General features: G+C 31.5%; 2 protein-coding genes across 6 annotated transcripts; both read left to right on the top strand.

Moving 5' to 3' along the window:
* Positions 1 to 171: 171 nt before the first annotated feature.
* FER (tyrosine-protein kinase Fer) lies at positions 172 to 9,006 on the top strand. Of its 5 annotated transcripts, XM_070648025.1 has the most exons (17): positions 172 to 437; positions 1,334 to 1,499; positions 1,635 to 1,992; positions 2,394 to 2,584; positions 2,665 to 2,761; positions 2,827 to 3,022; positions 3,711 to 4,145; positions 4,235 to 4,400; positions 4,522 to 4,710; positions 6,681 to 6,875; positions 6,945 to 7,121; positions 7,505 to 7,805; positions 7,873 to 7,925; positions 7,986 to 8,061; positions 8,126 to 8,145; positions 8,203 to 8,365; positions 8,796 to 9,006. In XM_070648025.1, exons 3-17 carry the CDS (start codon positions 1,803 to 1,805, stop codon positions 8,933 to 8,935), a joined length of 2,589 nt encoding a protein of 862 aa, XP_070504126.1. In that variant the 5' UTR covers positions 172 to 437; positions 1,334 to 1,499; positions 1,635 to 1,802; the 3' UTR covers positions 8,936 to 9,006. The 5 variants fall into 5 exon arrangements, with proteins under 5 accessions (XP_070504126.1, XP_070504127.1, XP_070504124.1 ...); XM_070648026.1 differs by lacking the exon at positions 1,334 to 1,499 and having other exon boundaries at positions 1,543 to 1,992; XM_070648023.1 differs by having other exon boundaries at positions 1,334 to 1,992.
* Positions 9,007 to 9,259: 253 nt separating this feature from the next.
* Positions 9,260 to 18,925, top strand: LOC139096372 (uncharacterized). Its single transcript, XM_070648073.1, has 23 exons — positions 9,260 to 9,332; positions 10,723 to 10,911; positions 10,978 to 11,112; positions 11,403 to 11,430; positions 11,617 to 11,928; positions 11,999 to 12,071; positions 12,465 to 12,552; positions 12,615 to 12,837; positions 14,199 to 14,278; positions 14,935 to 15,104; positions 15,516 to 15,538; positions 15,616 to 15,642; positions 15,701 to 15,785; positions 15,880 to 15,891; positions 15,957 to 16,012; positions 16,076 to 16,207; positions 16,293 to 16,350; positions 16,418 to 16,505; positions 16,566 to 16,599; positions 16,661 to 16,713; positions 18,084 to 18,191; positions 18,258 to 18,427; positions 18,561 to 18,925. The coding sequence occupies exons 1-23, from the start codon at positions 9,260 to 9,262 to the stop codon at positions 18,624 to 18,626; spliced, it is 2,283 nt and encodes a 760-aa protein (XP_070504174.1). The 3' UTR covers positions 18,627 to 18,925.
* The last annotated feature ends 1,013 nt before the right edge of the window (positions 18,926 to 19,938 follow it).

Raw genomic sequence — 19,938 nt, 5'->3', positions numbered from 1 at the left:
ATTTTATCTTTTTCTTCACAACATTTTTAAAGTGTAGATTCATATACCAAAATATCGCTCTATTCTCTGTTGTTGTTTGTGTATGGAATATGAGAAAAAAACTAGAATTCTCATTTTTTTTTTTGTTTAATTTCCTTTCCTTACTTCTTCGTCTCAGAAACGAGTGATCGATCGTACAGAAAAGACGTAGTATTTGACATATTTCTTATTTCATTTTCGATATAAACTTTATTTTAAAACATTTAAAAAAAAAGAGATTTCGTGGTATTTTTCTTTATCGTTCTGAAAGTATATACGAAAAAAGTATCGTGTGTGATTTTTTTTTTCGATCGAGTTGCAAAAAAACGAGTTAAAAAATCAAAGTGATTAGATTCTTCACTTTCTCGTCTTTCCTATGTCAAGAGCATAAAAAAAAGTGTATAAAAGTCAATAACAAGGTGGAAGAATTTGTGCCTCTTCTTTTACTTACTAACTAACGAAACAAAGTGTTTATAGACGAGAAACTATACGTTTCATTAGAATTACTTCTTTTTTTTGTTCTCTCTCTTTACCTCGTCTCTAAAAGAAATAGAAGTGTTTAAGAATTCATTAGAAAGCAATATAACAATAAAAAATAATTCTTTTGATTTTTGTGTGCTCTGTCTTTTCTTGTTCATTTATTTTCCTTTTTAAAGTCCACTCCCCGATCCGTGCATATCAAGTTATTGCCACCACGGCGACTAACCTGACCAAATCACAGCAACCATTCAAATTTAATTGGATTTCTTAAGAAACTCTCATTTGGATTTAAGGATATTGCTTTGTTGCACCTTGATGGCAATATTCCAATATGTACCGATCGGGTCACTAAAAGAACTTGAAAGGAATAGAAAGAAAAGAGAAATAATCTTGTGAATTAGTTCATTTAGGATAAATTTAAGAAAATGATGTAAAAAGACTCGTGTATTATAATCGATAAAAAATTTTAATTGTACGTCATTTTTTTAAATAAACTTTTGGCCAACAAATGTGCTATTGTGCCTGTTCGCTTTAGCTAATGTTTCATTTCGACTTTTTCTAAAATAAACAATATTTCCGATGTTGAATTAATGGACTTGAGTTTTTGAGTTTTTTGTAGAGTTTATCACAATGCAGATTATTTAGCAATTATATTGGAATTGGATACAATAATTGACAATAGTTAATTAGTATAATATTCATAAACTAGATATTGCAAAAAAATGCGTCTAATGAATTCATTTTGAATTACCTTCAAACACATTATTTTATTTTTTTTTTTCCTTCTCTCTGTCTTTAAAGTCTCAGCAACTTGTTTCTGTTTCTGTTTTTGCAGAACATTTTCTTCATAAAAGTGGCACACATGTAAGACAGTCTTGCTTTGTGTATAACAAAAAAAAAAATTAAAGACAACTGTAAAAATCAGCGAAATTTATCATTTAGTTTATGTGTATAATTTAATATACGGTGATAAAGAAATAAGAGATATTATGTGAGCTCATGTAAGATAGCCTTCAACTTTTTTAATTTTTTTTTTGTAATAAGCATACGAAACAAAAACATTTTATATCGAATCAACCTTAATCACTCAATTTAAATTAATTGAAAGATTCACTCTCTCTCTATTTAAAAACAAGAACAGCAACAACATTTTTTATTGGAAGTGATGAATAATTTTCTGAGTTTGACTTAAAAAAAAAAGGTTAAAAATACTCGAGTAGCAAGCAAGAAAAAAAGTAGTAGAAAAAAAAAAAATATGAAAAAATAATTAATCGATTAGTGCAAAAAAGTTATAAATTTATACAATGGGATACTCAACACAAGGGAAGAATGCACACGAATCTCTCGTAGCACGACAAGACTCTGAAATACGTTTACTTGAATTAATGAGACGTTGTTTATTACAAAAAGTGAAATGTGATCGAGAGTATGCTAGTGCAATTGCCAGTGTTGCGCAACAAGGACTTAAAATTGATAAGACGGATGAGCTAATTGGTGAGTTTGACTTACTTGGATTAATCCGAGCAGCACAATGTGATTCATAACAGGCAAAGTGCATCGTACTGGTCTATCTGTACCTTTAAAGCATGCTATTTGTCTGTTAGCAAATACTGCATTTTTCGACATAACCGAGTGGACTAAAATAGATTAAAATTAGTCATCAACTGGACATCATCTAGTCATAAACTTGTTATGATGTATTTTTGTCCACTCGAGTTGAAAATGAGTCGAAAGCGGTTATCATGGTGTCATCCGCGTTGTACTGTTGATAGCGATACTCAACCGATCAAGTTGTGCTGTTCGGGCTTATTGCTCACTTACTTTATGATCTTCCTACAAAAGCATTTCAAGAAGAAGAATATTGATTAAAATTGAAAAAAAATTTACAAAAACAGGAAGTCAAGTACTTCAAGCATGGAAAAAGTTTATGGAGGAGATGGAAAATCAATCAAAATTAGTACGAACAAATACTGAAAATTTAGAGAATGTATGTAACGATCGTATGTCACAAATGTGTCAAGAGAAGCGAAAACTCAAGAAACAGTATCAAGAGGAACATGCGAAAATTGCATCGAGATTTTATCAAGTAAACTTTACTGTACATTTTGTTGATATGCATGAGGAAAATTACATGTCTCTCTCTTTTATTATTGTATTATTTTCTAGCTAACTGAAGATGTAGCACGAAAGAAGGCTGAATATCAGAAACATTTAGAATATTACAAGCAAATGCGCATGAGATTTGAAGAGCATTACATTAAATGTAAAGGCAAACTTTTATGTTGTAATCATGTACTTATCATTAATTGTCATAATTAAAATTTACAGCTGGTAGAGCAGGTCGAAAATTGGATGATGTAAGGGACAAGTACCAAAAAGCATGTAGAAAACTCCATTTAGCCCATAATGAATATGTCTTACTATTGCATGAGGCTACTGAAGTCGAAAAAGATTATCGTACAATACTTTTACCAACATTGTTGGCACATCAACAAACTGATCAAGAGCAATTCATAACAATTTGGTAATTAATTAAATCATTTTCTGACTGACTGCAGTTTCCGTAAAGCAAAAATCAATGGATATTTAAGTTTATTATTCAATTTGACTGTCTTTATAAATAGAAACATTTAGTCAAAAAAATATTTAAAGACAGAAGCATTAAGGGGACGTTCGGAAGTTACGTGACGCATAGGTCTACATCTTTGTTACTTACTTACTTTACATCGCTAAGTGAACAGATCAATTGTGATCCATTGCATTCCATAGATGCCGACTAAAACTAGATTTTCGTTGTTAGTTCCAGTCCAGCTCTTTTGTTGGCTCTCATAGCTTGTGTTTAGAGATGGCGACTTGCTATAAACGTACCCTGTAATAACCAGAGACTCGTTTGATTCCGTCTACTATGTGGATTGGATTGATGGTCTTTACCGCGAAAAGGTGAAGTTGGTACATTGCATGGAGTTACGCTAGGAACGGCAGAGCCACATGTATTATGGATTAATTACCTTTAGAAAGACAAAAGGAATTCAAAATTTGGTTCACCAACCGTTATGTAAGGAGTAACTAGGAGGAGTTGTCAAATAACATTACGTAACATCCGAACGTATCCCCCAATATTTTTTGTTGCTTGCCTTTGTGGATTCGCACAGCACAAAAATCGCTTGAACAGAGAAAAATTTAATATTTTTTCATATTTTTTTTTTTTCTAGGAAAAACTTACTTAATGATATAGCAAAATTTAGTGATTACACATCAAATGAATATTTGAGCATTCAACAGCACATAAGTAACAGTATTAACTCCATAACACCAACTGATGAATACAAAGATTTGGCTGATAAATATAAATCATTACCAGTTATATTTCGATTCGATGATAACCCAAATGAAGAGAATTTTGGTAAACTACAACCAAATCAATTAGCCATAGATAATCTTACAATTGATTCGCTAAGACAACGAATTGCTGATTTAGAACAGTCAATAAAGGAATGCCAAGAAAAACAGCAAAAAATTGTTAGTGAAATGAATGGAAAGAAAATTTCATCTTCAACATCGAGTATTCAATCAGCAGCATCCAATAATATTCTTACTACAAATTCAAGTAACTTGAATGGTGTTAGTAACAGCATTAAAGATACAAAGTAATGCCTTAATATTCTTAAACTAATTGTGCATTAATATTAATAATGGAATATTTTTTTCCTCCTTCCTCTTCATTGACTTATTTTAGATTCAATAAAGATTTGTGTTCCTTAAAATGTCAAGAACGTCAGATGAATAAACTTGTTGAGATTATAAGATCGTCACTCAATGAAGTCTCAATTAATGAGCTTCCCAGTGGATGTGACGATATAAGCGTTGAAATCGATAAGAATCTTGGAACTGATGAGAATATTGTGAGTATCTTAATTAAGCATTTCTTTCGGTACATAGCAAAATTGATAATTAATTAGGTCATTTAGTTAATAATTGGATGAAGGTCTCTTATTAAACTTTATCTAATATATATCATAATAGACATCTTCAACTCATATGTCAGTAATTTTACAAAAAAGTGGTGATTTTATGACATTAATTAGAACGCCATTCAGAAAGAAAAGAAGAACAGTTGCGGGAGAAGAGTTATCAAGAAGATCAAAGTCTCAAACACCTATGACTGTTCGTGCTACTACTAAAAAGCGTACTCTAAGTGCTTCTTCTTCATCGGTAAATAGTGAAAGTAACAGTAATACGTTTGATGTGTCATCTACTAATACTGAATATGCTACTAAAAGTAATAATTATGCTGATATTAACAGTGTTTTTGAGTTTGATTTTAATATTAATTCCTTATTCAATGATTACGATGATTATATTGATGAGAGTCAACTGACAAATGTTAAGGCAATTAGTCCGTTACAAACGATTGAAATTAATGAATGTAAGCATTTAGAAGAACAAGTTGAAATTGATGAAAGTGAAACGATAAAAATACCTGATGTGAAAGAGAAAATTTCAAAAATTCATTTGCCAAGCATTCCCAAAATATTCTTATTTGCCACACACTCAGATAATGCCAAAGGTTCAGTCACTAAAGTACATGATGATAAGCATGATAGCTCTAAAGAGAAGAAAAAGTTATTTTCATTTTTCAAGAAGAAAAGTACATCAAAGTCATTGAACTTGAGTGATAATCTAAAAATTGACAATGAATTAATTATATGTCGTCGATGCAACAAGCGAATAATTTATTCTAAAGAAGTTCTTGATAGCGATAGGCAATTTAATTATAATGTCGATATATGTAACTGTGAAAAAGTGGTTAATGATGAAGGAATTTACATAAAGAATTCTACCTACAAGGATGTAAGTGGTAATTATAACATTATACTTGCATGACATAATGGCACGATATAGAGTGTCAGTGGTGGACAACCTTTTATTTGGCGAGGCGCAACTTGGTTGTAAGTGTCGACACGGTATTCTTATAAACTTTTAGCTACACACTAGTGCGTTTGACACACTCTTGTGTCGCGGCACTCAGGTTGAGCAACACTGATCTAACTATAAATCAGTGGTAAGCAATCTGTGCTGCAATTCGTGGAATTTCCAAAACCATTGGCAACACACTAGAGTGCCGCGACGAACAGGTTGGACAACATTGATCTGGTTATAAATCAGTGGTAAGCAACCTGTGCCGCAACTCATGGAATTTTCCAAAATCATTGGCAACACACTAGAGAGAACCTGTTGGACGATCTGGTTTTACAGTGGTAGGGAGCATGGCATATTCAGTTGAAGATACAACCACGGATGTAGAAAGATCAGATCAGTGTTGAGCCGTGGCACCAAACTATGTGAGTTAACCAAATTATGCGCGACTTTCTAGATGCCCTAAAGATAAGATATCATGATTGTCGTGTGTCGCATGTCGCATGTCGTGTGTGGTAACGGTAGTGTCTTAATATCAAGGTGTGCCATGACAAAATAAAGGTTGGACAACACTGAAATAGATGAATGATCAAAAAACTAATAGTCACGACGCTCTCTTTTGAATGAATTTATCATGCAGTCATCGTCATGTAAAATGTGACGAATATTTAATGACACAATTTTCAATGAAACTTATTACCTAATTACAAAATATATTTTTGCATCCTCGTAGCGCATTGACTACAAAAGTGCTCAAAACATTTTCACAGCAGAAATAATAATAAGTCATTTAATGAAACAAATACACATGTGTAAAAATTATTTTTAAATTTTCTCTCCCAAAAAACACTTTTTTTTTCATCTCCTCCGCATTGAGCATGATGATGATTTTTTTTTTCTATCTGAATCATTCGCAAATAGAACATCTCAGAAGTATTTTATTATTTTTACAATAGTCAAGTTCATTTGGTCGGTAGTTTAGTTTAAATAAAAGAGTATTAATGGCTTCGGATAGTTCCTGTTCATCATCTATAATCGATAGTGGATTTGAAAGTACATCAACACATTTTATTCCAATTCCGCCACCGCGAAAAAAGCGAATAAAAAAAGAAATACAGCAACAAAAGAAAGGAAGAAAATGGAGCGCAGTTTTATCGCATCATATTAACAGAATTTCTAACTTTATTGAGAAAGTAGCTTAGATAAACAATTGAATAAGAGGATGTGAATGTAATTACTTTATTGTTTTTAATCGTATAATCTAGCTGACTGTGTCAAATCGTCCAATATATGAAGAAGAATGGTTTCATGGTGTTCTTCCGAGAGAGGAAGTTGTGAGATTACTTAGAAATGATGGTGATTTTTTGGTACGAGAGACAACTCGAAACGATGAGAGTCAAACTGTTCTCAGTGTTTGTTGGAATGGACATAAACATTTCATCGTACAGACAACAGCAGATGTAAGACATTTTGTTATTGTTTTAATTAAACTTCATTTAAATTTATTTTAATTGAATAAATTATTTCAGGGTCACTTTCGATTTGAAGGTCCATCATTCCCGAGTATTCAAGAGCTTATTCTACATCAATTTCAATCGGAATTACCCGTAACTAGCCGGTCTGGTGCAATATTAAAAACGCCAATATTCAAAGAACATTGGGAACTAAGCAATGATGATGTTATATTGATCGATAAAATTGGAAGGGTATGTCATTTATGACCTATAAAGAAAGCTAATTGATCGTTAAAAGTTCTGATCTATCGGTCAACAGCTGATCAATTTATTGCGATGAAAAATCAGCAACAGGCCACTGTAAATTTTATTATTAATAATTTACGATCAGTTCTTCAAACTGAGGAACTTTAGTTTTGATAGAATTGCTCATGGACGTAGTCAGGGAGTGGGGGTTTGGGGTTAAACCCCTCATTCCCTCAGACCCTTATGGTCAAAAAGTTATCAATATAATTTACGATCAATTCTGTTAAAAGGGTAACCTTATCTTGATATATCCAGACCGTATTCCAGGGTCAAGCCCTCACTCCCCTCCTTTTTTGAAAAACCTCTTAAATTTCCAATTTGATTTTTAGGGTAACTTTGGTGATGTCTATAAAGCAAAGCTTAAATCATCTCGTCAAGATGTAGCAGTTAAAACATGCAAGCACTCTTTACCTGACGAACAGAAGCGAAAATTCCTACAAGAAGGAAGGATATTAAAACAGTATGATCATCCAAATATTGTGAAATTAATTGGAATTTGTGTGCAAAAACAGCCTATTATGATTGTAATGGAATTAGTTGAAGGCGGATCGCTTTTAACGTTTCTGAGAAAAAATTCTGCAACTTTAGATCAACAACAAATAATGGGAATGTGCAGAGATACAGCAGCAGGTATTATATCTGTTCTTTTTTTCGTGAATTAAATAAAATAAACATAAATTAATTTATTTTTTTGTAGGAATGAGGTATTTAGAATCAAAGAACTGTATTCATCGTGATCTTGCAGCCAGGGTAAATATTTAATTAATTTGAATAAATACAGTCCCTCATGTGATGTCTTGTCGATTTCAGAATTGCTTGATAGGTTCAGAAAATATTGTAAAAATATCAGATTTCGGAATGTCGCGAGAGGAAGAAGAATATATTGGTAATATAGTCATAAAATTACTGTAATTAATTGATTTAACATACTTTCTATTTAATTGCTGCAGTTTCCGATGGAATGAAACAGGTGTGTATAATGTGTTATGGAAATAAAAATTAAGATAGTAATAAACTTCATCTTTAGATACCCATTAAATGGACTGCACCAGAAGCTTTAAATTTTGGCAAATACACTTCACTTTGTGATGTTTGGAGTTATGGAATTTTAATATGGGAGATATTTTCGAAAGGAGGAACGCCATATCCTGGATTAAGCAATTCTAAAGCTCGAGAGAAAATTGATGAAGGTAAGAGCTTTAATGTCTGGTTGTCGATTTATCCGATGTACTGGTACGGTACGGTAAACTCACTACTGGTATGGTAAAGTGTTACACCTATGCACGGCCTGTATACCTGGTATAGGTGCACTGGTGGTACGGAAAAATAGTACGAGATTGGTATGCACCTATACCTATCCATTGGTGATACCACTACTGTACCATACTTGTATTGGTATGTATACTATACTGTACCAGTGTTGCAATATTTGCCAATACCGGAGAAGTACCTTTCCTGATTATACCAGTGGTGGGCAACCTTTTATGTTTAGCGGCACACTTGGTTGTATCCTCAACGAAACCGCACATGGAATACGGTTCATGCTACACTAATCTGCCGCGTCACACTAGTTTCTCACCACTGGATTCTACCATCACTAATCACTCTCATATTTCACAGGTTACAGAATGCCGATGCCTGAAGGAACACCACCAGAAATGTACAAACTTATGCTTAAATGTTGGAAAGAAATACCCGAGGAACGACCACATTTTGATGAGATTTATAATGATGTTGACAGTCTCATGAAAAAGCTCTAAACACTCAACAAACTGTAAACTTTTTTATGAAAAAATTAATTTAATAAAATTAAATATTTGAAAAATAATAACACTTTCTTTGCCTATATAAATGTGATAGTAATACTACTACTTGATATAAATTGAAAATAATTTCATTGAATTCATTAATTAACTTTTCTAGCTTCTTTCCAATTTTTGTATTGGCGCTAACAATGTTAATTAAATTTATGAAATACCTTGTTTGTTTAATTATTTAAAACCTTAAACAATGCTTGGACCTAAATTTTTAGGAATTTTAGTTTTATTTCAGATTTTGTCGCGTTCAGATCAAAGTGATAAGAAATGGTTCCTAAGGTTTCCTATCCAAAAAAGGATAAATTAGATTCCAATAATAATGAAAAGTTGGGCGATAAAAGTAATGATATACTGTGACATACCTAAATATAATGAAATGACAAGAATCAAAAACCAGATAAAGCTTCGTATTAACTTGTGTCTGAAATCTAAGCTGAGTTTTAAAATTTGTCATAATCTTCTTATAATTAAAATGTTAAACAACAAAACACTAAAAAACTCTTGAGAAATATTGATTTTAATCGAGAGACATCATTAAGATATTTTGGTTCCAATCAAAAAATTCATTAGAAATATTTTAATTTTCAAGGAAAATATTCAAATGAAAGTGAATGTGTTTTTCAATTCAAGAATTTCACTGTTATTTAATAAGTTTTCGTAATTCAACTCAGTGATAGTGTATGTCAGTGTATGCCAGTGTTGTCCAAACTGTGGGCCGTAGAACAAGCTCAGATGTACCACGAAAAAAATTTCATATCTTTACTAAAAAGACTTAATTCCCAAAACTTTAGTTATATTTTCAATATTTCGGTCTAATGTTATTAACCCGATCAGCACATATTGAAATGTTGCTAATTTAGCATAATTTTTGTGAATATTGAATTTATTGGTGCCGTGAAATATATTAGTTATGAAATAGTGTGTCGCAAAAGATTTGCTAATCTAAGTCAACCTTGAACTATACGATAATATCCTATATATAATAAATCATACCTCAACCTTGTTCTATATATACTATATCATTTCAACGAGCGACAACGTAGTAAAGCGCTATAAACTTAACAATAATTCTTAAATCTATAGGTCCTAGACGTCAATTGTGTTCTAAACGTCAATCCATTGTTCTGTACGACAATTTCTTAGGTGTGCTAAACTTCCGTGGCTGGAGTTCAAAACTCAAAAAGTTTGCAACAACACTGATCTAGTCTAATAGTTGTTTAAGTGAGGTTTTCGTTTGATAAAGCTTTGATTAACGAGTGAAGATTTACCATATCACATCTAGTTCATGATTTGCATTTTCATGTATCATTGAAGTCTTCACATTAACATATTGAGACATTCAACTATGTATCGTTATTCAAAATATATTCAGTCAAACTTTAGTGTCTGTTCATAATAATTTAATGAATCTGGTGTTAATTTACAGTTTTTAATGTTTCTTTTGTTATTTTCATAATTTGACACATGTGTGTCCATGTGTGCTTTTAGGAATAAAAAGCATTTGTTAATTCGTAAATCAATTTCAAGCACAAATTAGTAAAAAACAACTCGTTTCCATTTGATTGCTTTTAAATATAAATATCTTGTATTCAAAACAATAAAGCTAAGAAGAGTTTTTCTCAGCAATGCTTTGTCATAATTTGATTCTTATGACATGTAATTTAATTAACTTTTAGAGCCTTCACCTGATTTAAAATTACACTATTAATTAATTGAAAAATATCCTGCAGAGAAAGAATGTCCATCACTTTATGGGAGCGAAGACGATGACTACAAGCTACAAATTGTATGGAAGAATGTGCTCATATTCCTTTACTTGCACATTGCAGCCATTTATGGATTTACATTAGAAAAAAAGCTCTCATCTGTAATTTTCGGCTGGGTGTGCGGATTTTTATGCGCATTTGGAACAACCGTTGGTATGAATTAAATTAATTCACACTTTATCAAAAGATGAAATTGTGACATAATATTTTTAAACATAGGTGCTCATAGACTATACACGCATCGATCATATAAAGCCAATAGAAGCTTACAAATTTTATTATTAATTTGGCAAACAATGGCTGTACAAAATTCAATGTATACTTGGACGCGAGATCACCGAATGCACCATAAATGTAAATTGTAGATGTCGTTCATAAATGTTGTCTATCAAAGACTGTTCTGCTTATCCTTAATCCTATGTATTCTTATGTTTACCAAGATTAGTCTTGGCCTGAATCTCGAGATTTGCATAGAGCCGAGACTTCGAAGAGTCTCGAGTCTTGGTCTTGGTCCCGGTCTCAGTCCCGATCTCTAAAATTTTTCAAAACTAAGAATATCTTTAAGATTTGACATCATTTATGAACGACTCTTACAAAATCAAAGCAAGCTGCATAAGGATAACTAATTAACAAACTTTTTTCAGACACTGATACAAATGCCGATCCACACAAGTAAGAGTTCCCATTTATTTTCATATTTATGTTAAGTTTCGTCTAGACTAGAAAAGCACATATGGCGAATAGTAATAAAAATATGAATCAGATTTTAAGAATCTACTGATGCTGTTAGCATATTAAATAATATGTTTATGAATATATGAAGCAAATGATTAACATCCAATTAATATCTATTTACAGTTCTCAAAGAGGCTTCTTCTTTTCACATATAGGCTGGTTAATGTGCAAAAAGCATCCAGATGTTAAAAAATTTGGTGCGAAAATCGACATGAGTGATTTGGAAACTGACCCACTTGTTATGTTTCAACATAAATATTATTTCATACTTGCATTAATTTTCGGATTTATTATTCCAATTTATATCACATGCTTAATGGGTGAATCATTTCATGTTGTCTGGTATGGGCACATCTTTCGTTATATATTAGGACTCAATCTTGTTTGGTGTATTAATTCTGTTGCGCATTTTTGGGGCACTAGACCATATGACAAGTAAAGTATCATTTAGATAAGAGAATCAATCAATAAAAAGTGATAATGAATGTTTTTATTTATTTTGTAGAAATATTTCAAGTACAGACTCTTATCTAGTTGGAACAATTGGATTAGGTGAAGGTTGGCACAATTACCATCACGTAAGTAACTTTCTACTATTGAGCTTATAAATGATATCTTTTTGACATTTTTGACCCCTTCATGTAAATATTTAGTTTGTTTTCTAACTTCAAATTGAGATAATTTTTTCTTATTTGAATTGAACTCTTGTCTTGTTATATTCAAATTATATTTGTCTAACTGTAGTGTTGTTATGGCTTAATTAGTTATTTTCCCCTTTTAAAGTTGTTGACCCTTCATGTAAATTTACAGTCCTTATTTAGTTTTTTTCTAACTCTAATTAAACAAAAAATATCATTCTTAATCAAATCTTTAAGGAAGTTCTTTACAAATTATACTTATTAGTAAATATGATTTTTAATTACACTTATTTGTTGTTCCTCTAACCTTTACCCTGATTTACATTTTTAAAGGTCTTTCCATTCGACTATAAATGTGCTGAAAAAACAAGATATTGGTGTAACTTATCATTAGGAATTCTAGATTTTTTCGCATATATAGGTAAACTTGATAAAATAAAGTAAAAATATCAAACGATTAATGGTTTAATGTCATATTTTCAGGATGGGCAACAGATCTTAAGGAAGTTTCTAAAGAAACAATAGAAAAACGTGCTTTGAGAACTGGAGATGGATCAAGAGAAATCACAAATGAAACAGCAATTTCTGAAATTGAGTTAGAGACTTCCAATGTTCAAGCTTCAAACAGTCTTTGGGGATGGACTGATACAGATATCACGACTGACATCAAGAACTGTGTCGATATTTCACATAAGAAGTTTGATTGATCGCAACTCAATCAGACAACCTTCAAAAATTGTCATTCAGAAGCAACATCATCTGGTTCCAAATTTTTTATATTGTTTATAAACTGTCGTTTTTGAACTTACCATAAATTTGATTTTGTTGTGTCTAATGACCTCAAATCTTTACCACATTTTATTATCATATTACCAAAGATGCCATGCATCCGAAGATGCATACCATAATCATTTGTTTCATTTTTAAACTTGTTCACATTGGAAGAAAGAAATTAGCAAATAAAACCTTCTGCCCAAAAAATTTTCCTGTTTTTCGTGATTAAGACCAGTTTTTTTTACAACAGATTCGACCAGTCATGTTTAGATGAGATTCGATTTTTCTAACTTGTCAACAGTATATTTTTGTATGCTTTGCTGATCACACGTGAAACAGCCCATAAAAATTTAAGAGACACAGTATCATTTAATTTAGAATAAGTCATGGAACTTATTACAGAAAAAGAAACTCAAATCAAAGTGGAAGAGAAAAATGGTAAGAAAGGAATTTTGTATACTTAATGAAAGTGAAAGAACAAAGATGGTACCTTGAGACCTTGAAATTAAATATGCAAAAGAAAACTCTAGAACATCCAAAATTAAATATTATCATAATATGATGTTTTGATATTTTTCAAAAAGGGCAAAAGCTTTTTATAAGATATGCAAAGCTAGACAGCATATAAATTTATTTGAAATAGCAACAGTGAGAGTTTGTTTCAAGCCACAATTTAAGGATTTTCTTTAAAAAAATGCGCGAAATTTCTGAACCTTAAAATTTTGCATAAACATTTTTGCAATATCCAAACAGCAAAACGTATTTATCCTAGCAAATTGTCGTCCTATTAACAGTAGGCGCAAATGTTGCGAAAATTTCTTAAAGTTGCCATGGTACCATGACGATTGATTCCCGATCGGCACAAGTTTTTCATGACATCCTTATTCCAAGTTGCTATTATTATGGTAGTTAGTATGAAAATTATATAGTATGCAACAATTTGCCATAGCAACCAAATGGCTGTCATGAGCAATTTGTACTGATCGACTAGTATTTTGTGAAAAATGCAGTCCATCGCACTGTGCCGCTCGGAACATGTGAATCTGAAGGAAATTGCATCAAACTAAATTGACAAATTTCAAATCAAAAAGTGACTTGTTCTATTTATGCTAAAGCAGTGGTGGGCAACCTTTTATTTTTCGCGACACACCTTAGTGATAAGCCACCACCAAAACCGCACACGGCATGCGATTCATTGTATTTTCAAAAAATATTGTCACAGGTTACCCAACATTGTGCTAAAGAGTAAGAAAAAATTGATTTTGAATTCAAATCTCATCAATGATATTCAAGGTATACATGTAAATATATGCAACATCCAAAAATTTCGGATTCATCATTTCACATTTTAATAGAAACTAAAAAGAAATCAAGTTTGTTTCATCATCATGCCTAAATGATGCCCATGACTAGATCATAAAATCTAAATGTTGAACGTTTGATTCCGTCATTAACTCTTATTTTGAAAACAAAAACTGCATTAAGGACATCACTGATAATGCCATTCCGGTATTCATAAAACAGAACTGATTTTCGTATATATCAGAAGGATATACATTTGCATTTTCTTAATAAATTCTTTGTTGAATAACGCTCAGATTATTGACTGTTGGTCGTTCTGGTTTATTTTTTCGGCAATCATCTTGTTTATAATATGTACCCGACCGGCACACGTTCTTCATGGCAGCCAGATGGCGACCCCATGCAATCCAAGTGGCAATATCTATGACAATTAACATGGAAATTGTCAATTTGACGTCATATAGCAGACAGCCACTTAAGTGCCACAAGTTACCAGCCCACAAACACAAATTGTGTTGGTCGGGTTAGCGATCATTGGCCATAAAGCAAGAAGATGTTTCAATATTTTATGTTGACGAAAAACAAGAAAGCATTGACCAAATTCAAGTTTTTGGACTATCATCTTCACTGCCATTGTCACATGTTTATCCACAAAATGTGCATAAATTTTTATTGACTGGAGAAATCATATGCTAATTTAATTTCACAATGATTGATTATTTTCAAGGATTAAATGGAAATGGACATTTTGAGATAGAAAGGCCGGCAGCAATCCCGGACCCAGATTACAAAATTAAACTTAGATGGAGAAATATTATAGCATTTATCATTATGCACACATTCACAATAACTTCATTTTTCTATCTTCCTAAATTATGGACGACATACGTTTATCAGGTGAATATTAACATCAATTAACATTTCCTTTTAAGTTCAAAAAACGAAATTTGAATATTTTGCAAAGAAACAAGTTTTAAACCCGAGCGACACAAATGACATAGTCATATTGCATAATTTTGGCTGCCAAACAGAATTTACTTCCATTTAGTGCTAGAAAAAGAACTTTGTCGGAGATAAAAGCTATGGACGAAGACTTCATCATTTGAGTCGCTCGGGATAGTTAGTGTTAGAGAAGATTTTGCATTACAATAAGGGTCTGCGCTTCTCAAACTTTTTCGAATGAATCACAGTAAATCATATCTCTAATACTAATTTATGGACACTTGTGTATCGTAAGGCATAGTTTGAGAAGCTCTAAAATGAAATAAATAATAATTCTTGATTTTTAATCTATTTGTGATATTTTAGATACTTCTAACTGGAGGCATTGGGTAAGAAAATAAACATTATCAATTTCTTAATCACCAAATTTAACTTGCAAATCGTTCTTCTTATTATTTAAAAACAGTTTTGGAACAACAGTTGGAAGTCATAGGTAACTTGATGAAATTTATATCGTAATAACAATATTTTAATTACTAAATTTTTTATAGACTTTTCACACACAAAAGCTATAAAGCCAGCAAATTTTTGCGATATCTCCTTATATATTTTCAAACAATGGCAGGACAGGAACCGGTATGTATTTTATTGATTCGTCATGTTTTGATATGAAACTTGTTATGTATCCACTATAATGACACCTTATATGTTCTTTTATCTCTTTTTGTAGATCTATCGATGGGTAAGTGTCTTATCATCCACTGAAAATAGCAATGCATCCAATTTAAACTCATGATTACTTTTCAGGTTCGTGATCACAGAGTACATCATAAATATACAGATACAAATGCAGATCCACATAAGTAAGCATTGCATTAAATTTATCAAAATTTATCTCTAAAATGTCAATTTCCTATAACTTCCAGCTCAAACCGTGGATTCTTCTTCGCTCATATGGGCTGGCTGTGCTGCGCGAAACATCCAGATGTTGGTAAATATGGAAAGAAGATTGACATGAGTGACCTTGAGGGTGATAAAGTTATTCAATTCCAAAGGAAGTAAGTCAAATTATTGAACCGAAACGGTCATTAAGTTATTAACAATTATTGACGTCTTGATATATCCAAAACTTTTATATTATAGAATTTACACGGCTGCATCAATTCTCTTTTCTTTGGTTATTCCAATTTTAATAACCATGGTAAGTTGTTTATCCAAAATGTAAAGCTAGATAATTTCATCTTTCAATCATTATTCTTAATCCAAAGTCTTTCGGCGAGGATTGGTGGAGAGCAACGTGCTTTAATATTCTACGTTATACATTAGGTCTTCATTGTGTATGGCTAGTTAATTCAGGTAATAATATTAAATGATATTCATCAAAAGACATAGCTAAATATTCTGATTCTATTTTAGGTGCGCATTATTGGGGAAAACGTCCATACGAAAAGTAAGTTAAACATTCATTATAGTAATTTGTGATATATGACCATAGCAATCATATTTTTCAGAGATATATCAGCATCAGATTCATTGTTAGTTGCATGGCTAGCTCTCGGAGAGGGTAAGATCTATGAATAATATAAAGCTCTGTAACAAAAAGCTTTTATTCATAAAATAAGCTTTTTATTGCACAGTCATACTATTGAAATTTATTAAATCGTTAATATTTATGAGATTTTAGTTATTTTTAACTTACGCACTTGAGTATTTGTTATTGGTATTGGTCAGAACCGGTCAGAAATGACATTTTCTTGTTCGGTATATGTTACGCATTGTTAAAAATTTCAAATGATGCCATAGTATGCGAATTAATGAAATAGATTTTGAGGATTTTAAATTTTGGCATTACGTATCACTTTTTGGGTCTAAAACTCAGAAAAACATGATTTTAAAGGACAAATTAATGAAAACGAGATAAAATTTAAGGCTGAAATTGATATTCACAAAAATCACATTTTATACTTCCGGACCAAAGTGCAATATAAGATCTAAAGAAATACTTAATTCGCTGGTCGTACAGATCAACTGTTATCCATGGCATTACTTAGATGTCTTCTGAAACTGGCTTTATCGTTGGTATTCTACGCCGGTATTCTATGTTTAATTAAGTAACTCGGTTAGTTACATTTCAATTAACTTAATGTTTTTAATTGAATTAATTATCATCGCTATAAATGTTATTTTTAGAAACAATGAATTTAAAAAATTTAGATAAATTTAAACCAAATTCGATCAAGATATTGCAAATCTTAAGATCTAGTCGAAATTTGTATGAAAAAGCCGACTGAACTCCATACACAATTCAAATCGACTTCGAGTTCCAAGTTATTATGACAATCAATTTGTCAGAGGCTACATTCCTTTTGATCTTATAAGAATTTATTCAAATCAGAAAAAAAAATAAAAGTTCAAATAGTCTGCAGGAATTTAATATTATTGCCATTTTATGATAGTGTGATGACAAAACAAGAATCAACTTGCGGCTGTTCAATTATTACGTAACGCTCTTAATTGAGAGAGGCAAGTCGTTCAGAATTGATACGCCTCAATCACTGAAATTGTTTTTATATGGAATTAATGTTAAGTAGGGTGGGAGGATTGATAATTCAAGTTACGTAATAAGTGGACAGCTCCTTACTACATTGATAAAAGTCATTATTCATATTTGTTTTCGGATGCAAAATTATTTACGCGTGTTTTTATAATTAATCTGCTTGAAGAATATCTGTGTATAGTATTAGATAGCCTTGACCATACCAAAGATAACTTTCGAAATTATCTTCTTATTCCAAAAAATTGCGGATTGTCATTACAAATCCTACAATATTTGTTTTTGGCACTCTTTATAATTATGTAAATAAGCTTATATGATTGATAAAAGTAATTGGATCAACAAAAAATCAATAAATTTAATTTCTTCTTATTTTATAGGCTTTCACAACTATCACCACATTTTCCCATGGGATTATCGTACATCCGAAACGAAATCATATTGGTTCAATCTATCAACATTATTCATTGATCTTTTTTCTAAACTTGGTATGCATTTGAAAAATTTCATTGAAATTACATCTTTGATTATTTCATTTTTCAAAAAATTTTAAGGTCTTGCCCATGACTTGAAATCAGCTTCAGATGATATGATACGTGCACGTGTTTTACGTAGTGGCGATGGATCTCACAAATACTCAAAAATGGCAAAGGAAGATGTTGAGAAAGTTTTAGACAATAATAATCTTACAACAAAGAAGGATCATGATATGTTCTGGGGATGGGTAAGAATGATTTATACTTCTTAATTGGCTGTCAGTTCTTTAGTAGAAGTTTAAAGACTGCTGCCATTAAGTTTAAAGAATTTTTGCATTTAAAATTTTATTTGACATTTCTCTAAACCTTTTGCCTTTACAGGATGACGCAGAAATGACGGAAGACGATAGAAAGGATGTAGTTATAAGCAATCGGTCAGAAGACTAGCCTCATTAAAGCAATTATGTTCAAAAATTTCTTTATATAAAATAATTTTTTATACAACATCAAAACATCTTTTTCGGAATCATCGTCATCAGTGACACAACAATGTTGCTTGCATGAATATAGTGTATTAGATTTTACAACATAACTTTCGAATAAGAAATACTTACACTCAATGCCACGATCATTATTTTGGTGTCTCAGTGTATTTGTGACGGTCCACAAAAAAAATTAATTGCTCAAGACAAAAAATCGCAATTTTTTTTATTTATTAGCTAATAAACAATCATATTCAAACCTGATTTGCAGATTGTGTAGATGTAATATTTTGTGTCCTATCGATACCTATCATATTTGTGACAAATTTAGGCGAAAGTATCCTTGTGTAATAACTTGTTGAACTTTTACATTATTTACATTTCTCCACCAAAATCCCGAACCACACATTTTGACGAACCATCGATCCACCCAAGAAAATGTTCGAAATCATCCGTCACGGTGTCATAAAGGCAGCTTATCATCTTACTTGTAATATTGCGTCATAGCGGTGCTCTAGCCAATACATTGTGCTGATCGGGTAAGACGCAAAAAAGCAACCACTATGAAGGTCATTAAATCATGAGGCAACCAAAGTGTTTTTTTGGTAATTGCTTTGGATTTTCACTATACACATGAGCTTGCACGTTTACTCATTTCCATTGATTATTTCAAATTATTTTATTTTCTTTTTGATACTCTTAACATAAAATTTGCAATTGTTACACGCGTAAATCATTTTTTTTCAGGTGTTATGTACGAAACTTTTGCTTTTTAATGGAAGTCGTTTTCCTGATCAAAAAATGATAACCACTCTTTATTTTTATGAATCAAACAAAGCAGACAGTATGGAAGCATGATTCACTTTTCGGCTTGTATTGAGCATTTTGATGATTTCCTCTTGTAATATGTACATAACCCGATGATAATATTACACAAACATCTGTACATACCTCTTTGTAGAACACTTTAACCTTGAATCTTTTTTTCTATAATTTCAAACTTTTTTCTAAAGAAGTAATTTGTTCATCCCAAGTCATAATTTATCCATTAATTAAGCCACGTTTTTACAGTCAATTTACAATATGATTTGAATTTTATCGGATTTTCCCATAAATATTACGTATCGTATCTTATACGTTTGTCTGTGTAATGACTTTAAAGAGAGGCGTGTTCAATTTTTGGGGTCGGATTCCCCCTTCTATTTGTACGAAATTTTCAATTTACTGGGGTTTTTCAAATCAATTCTTTCCTCATCCTTAAAATATTTCTGGATAAC

The sequence above is a fragment of the Chironomus tepperi genome, unplaced genomic scaffold (genome assembly GCF_022539635.2).
Source record: "Chironomus tepperi strain 1889 unplaced genomic scaffold, CSIRO-AGI_Ctep_v1 contig_386, whole genome shotgun sequence".
Taxonomy (NCBI): Eukaryota; Metazoa; Arthropoda; class Insecta; order Diptera; family Chironomidae; genus Chironomus; species Chironomus tepperi.
The sequence above is the reverse complement of the archived record's forward strand: the minus strand, read 5'-3'. Positions and strand labels throughout refer to the sequence as shown.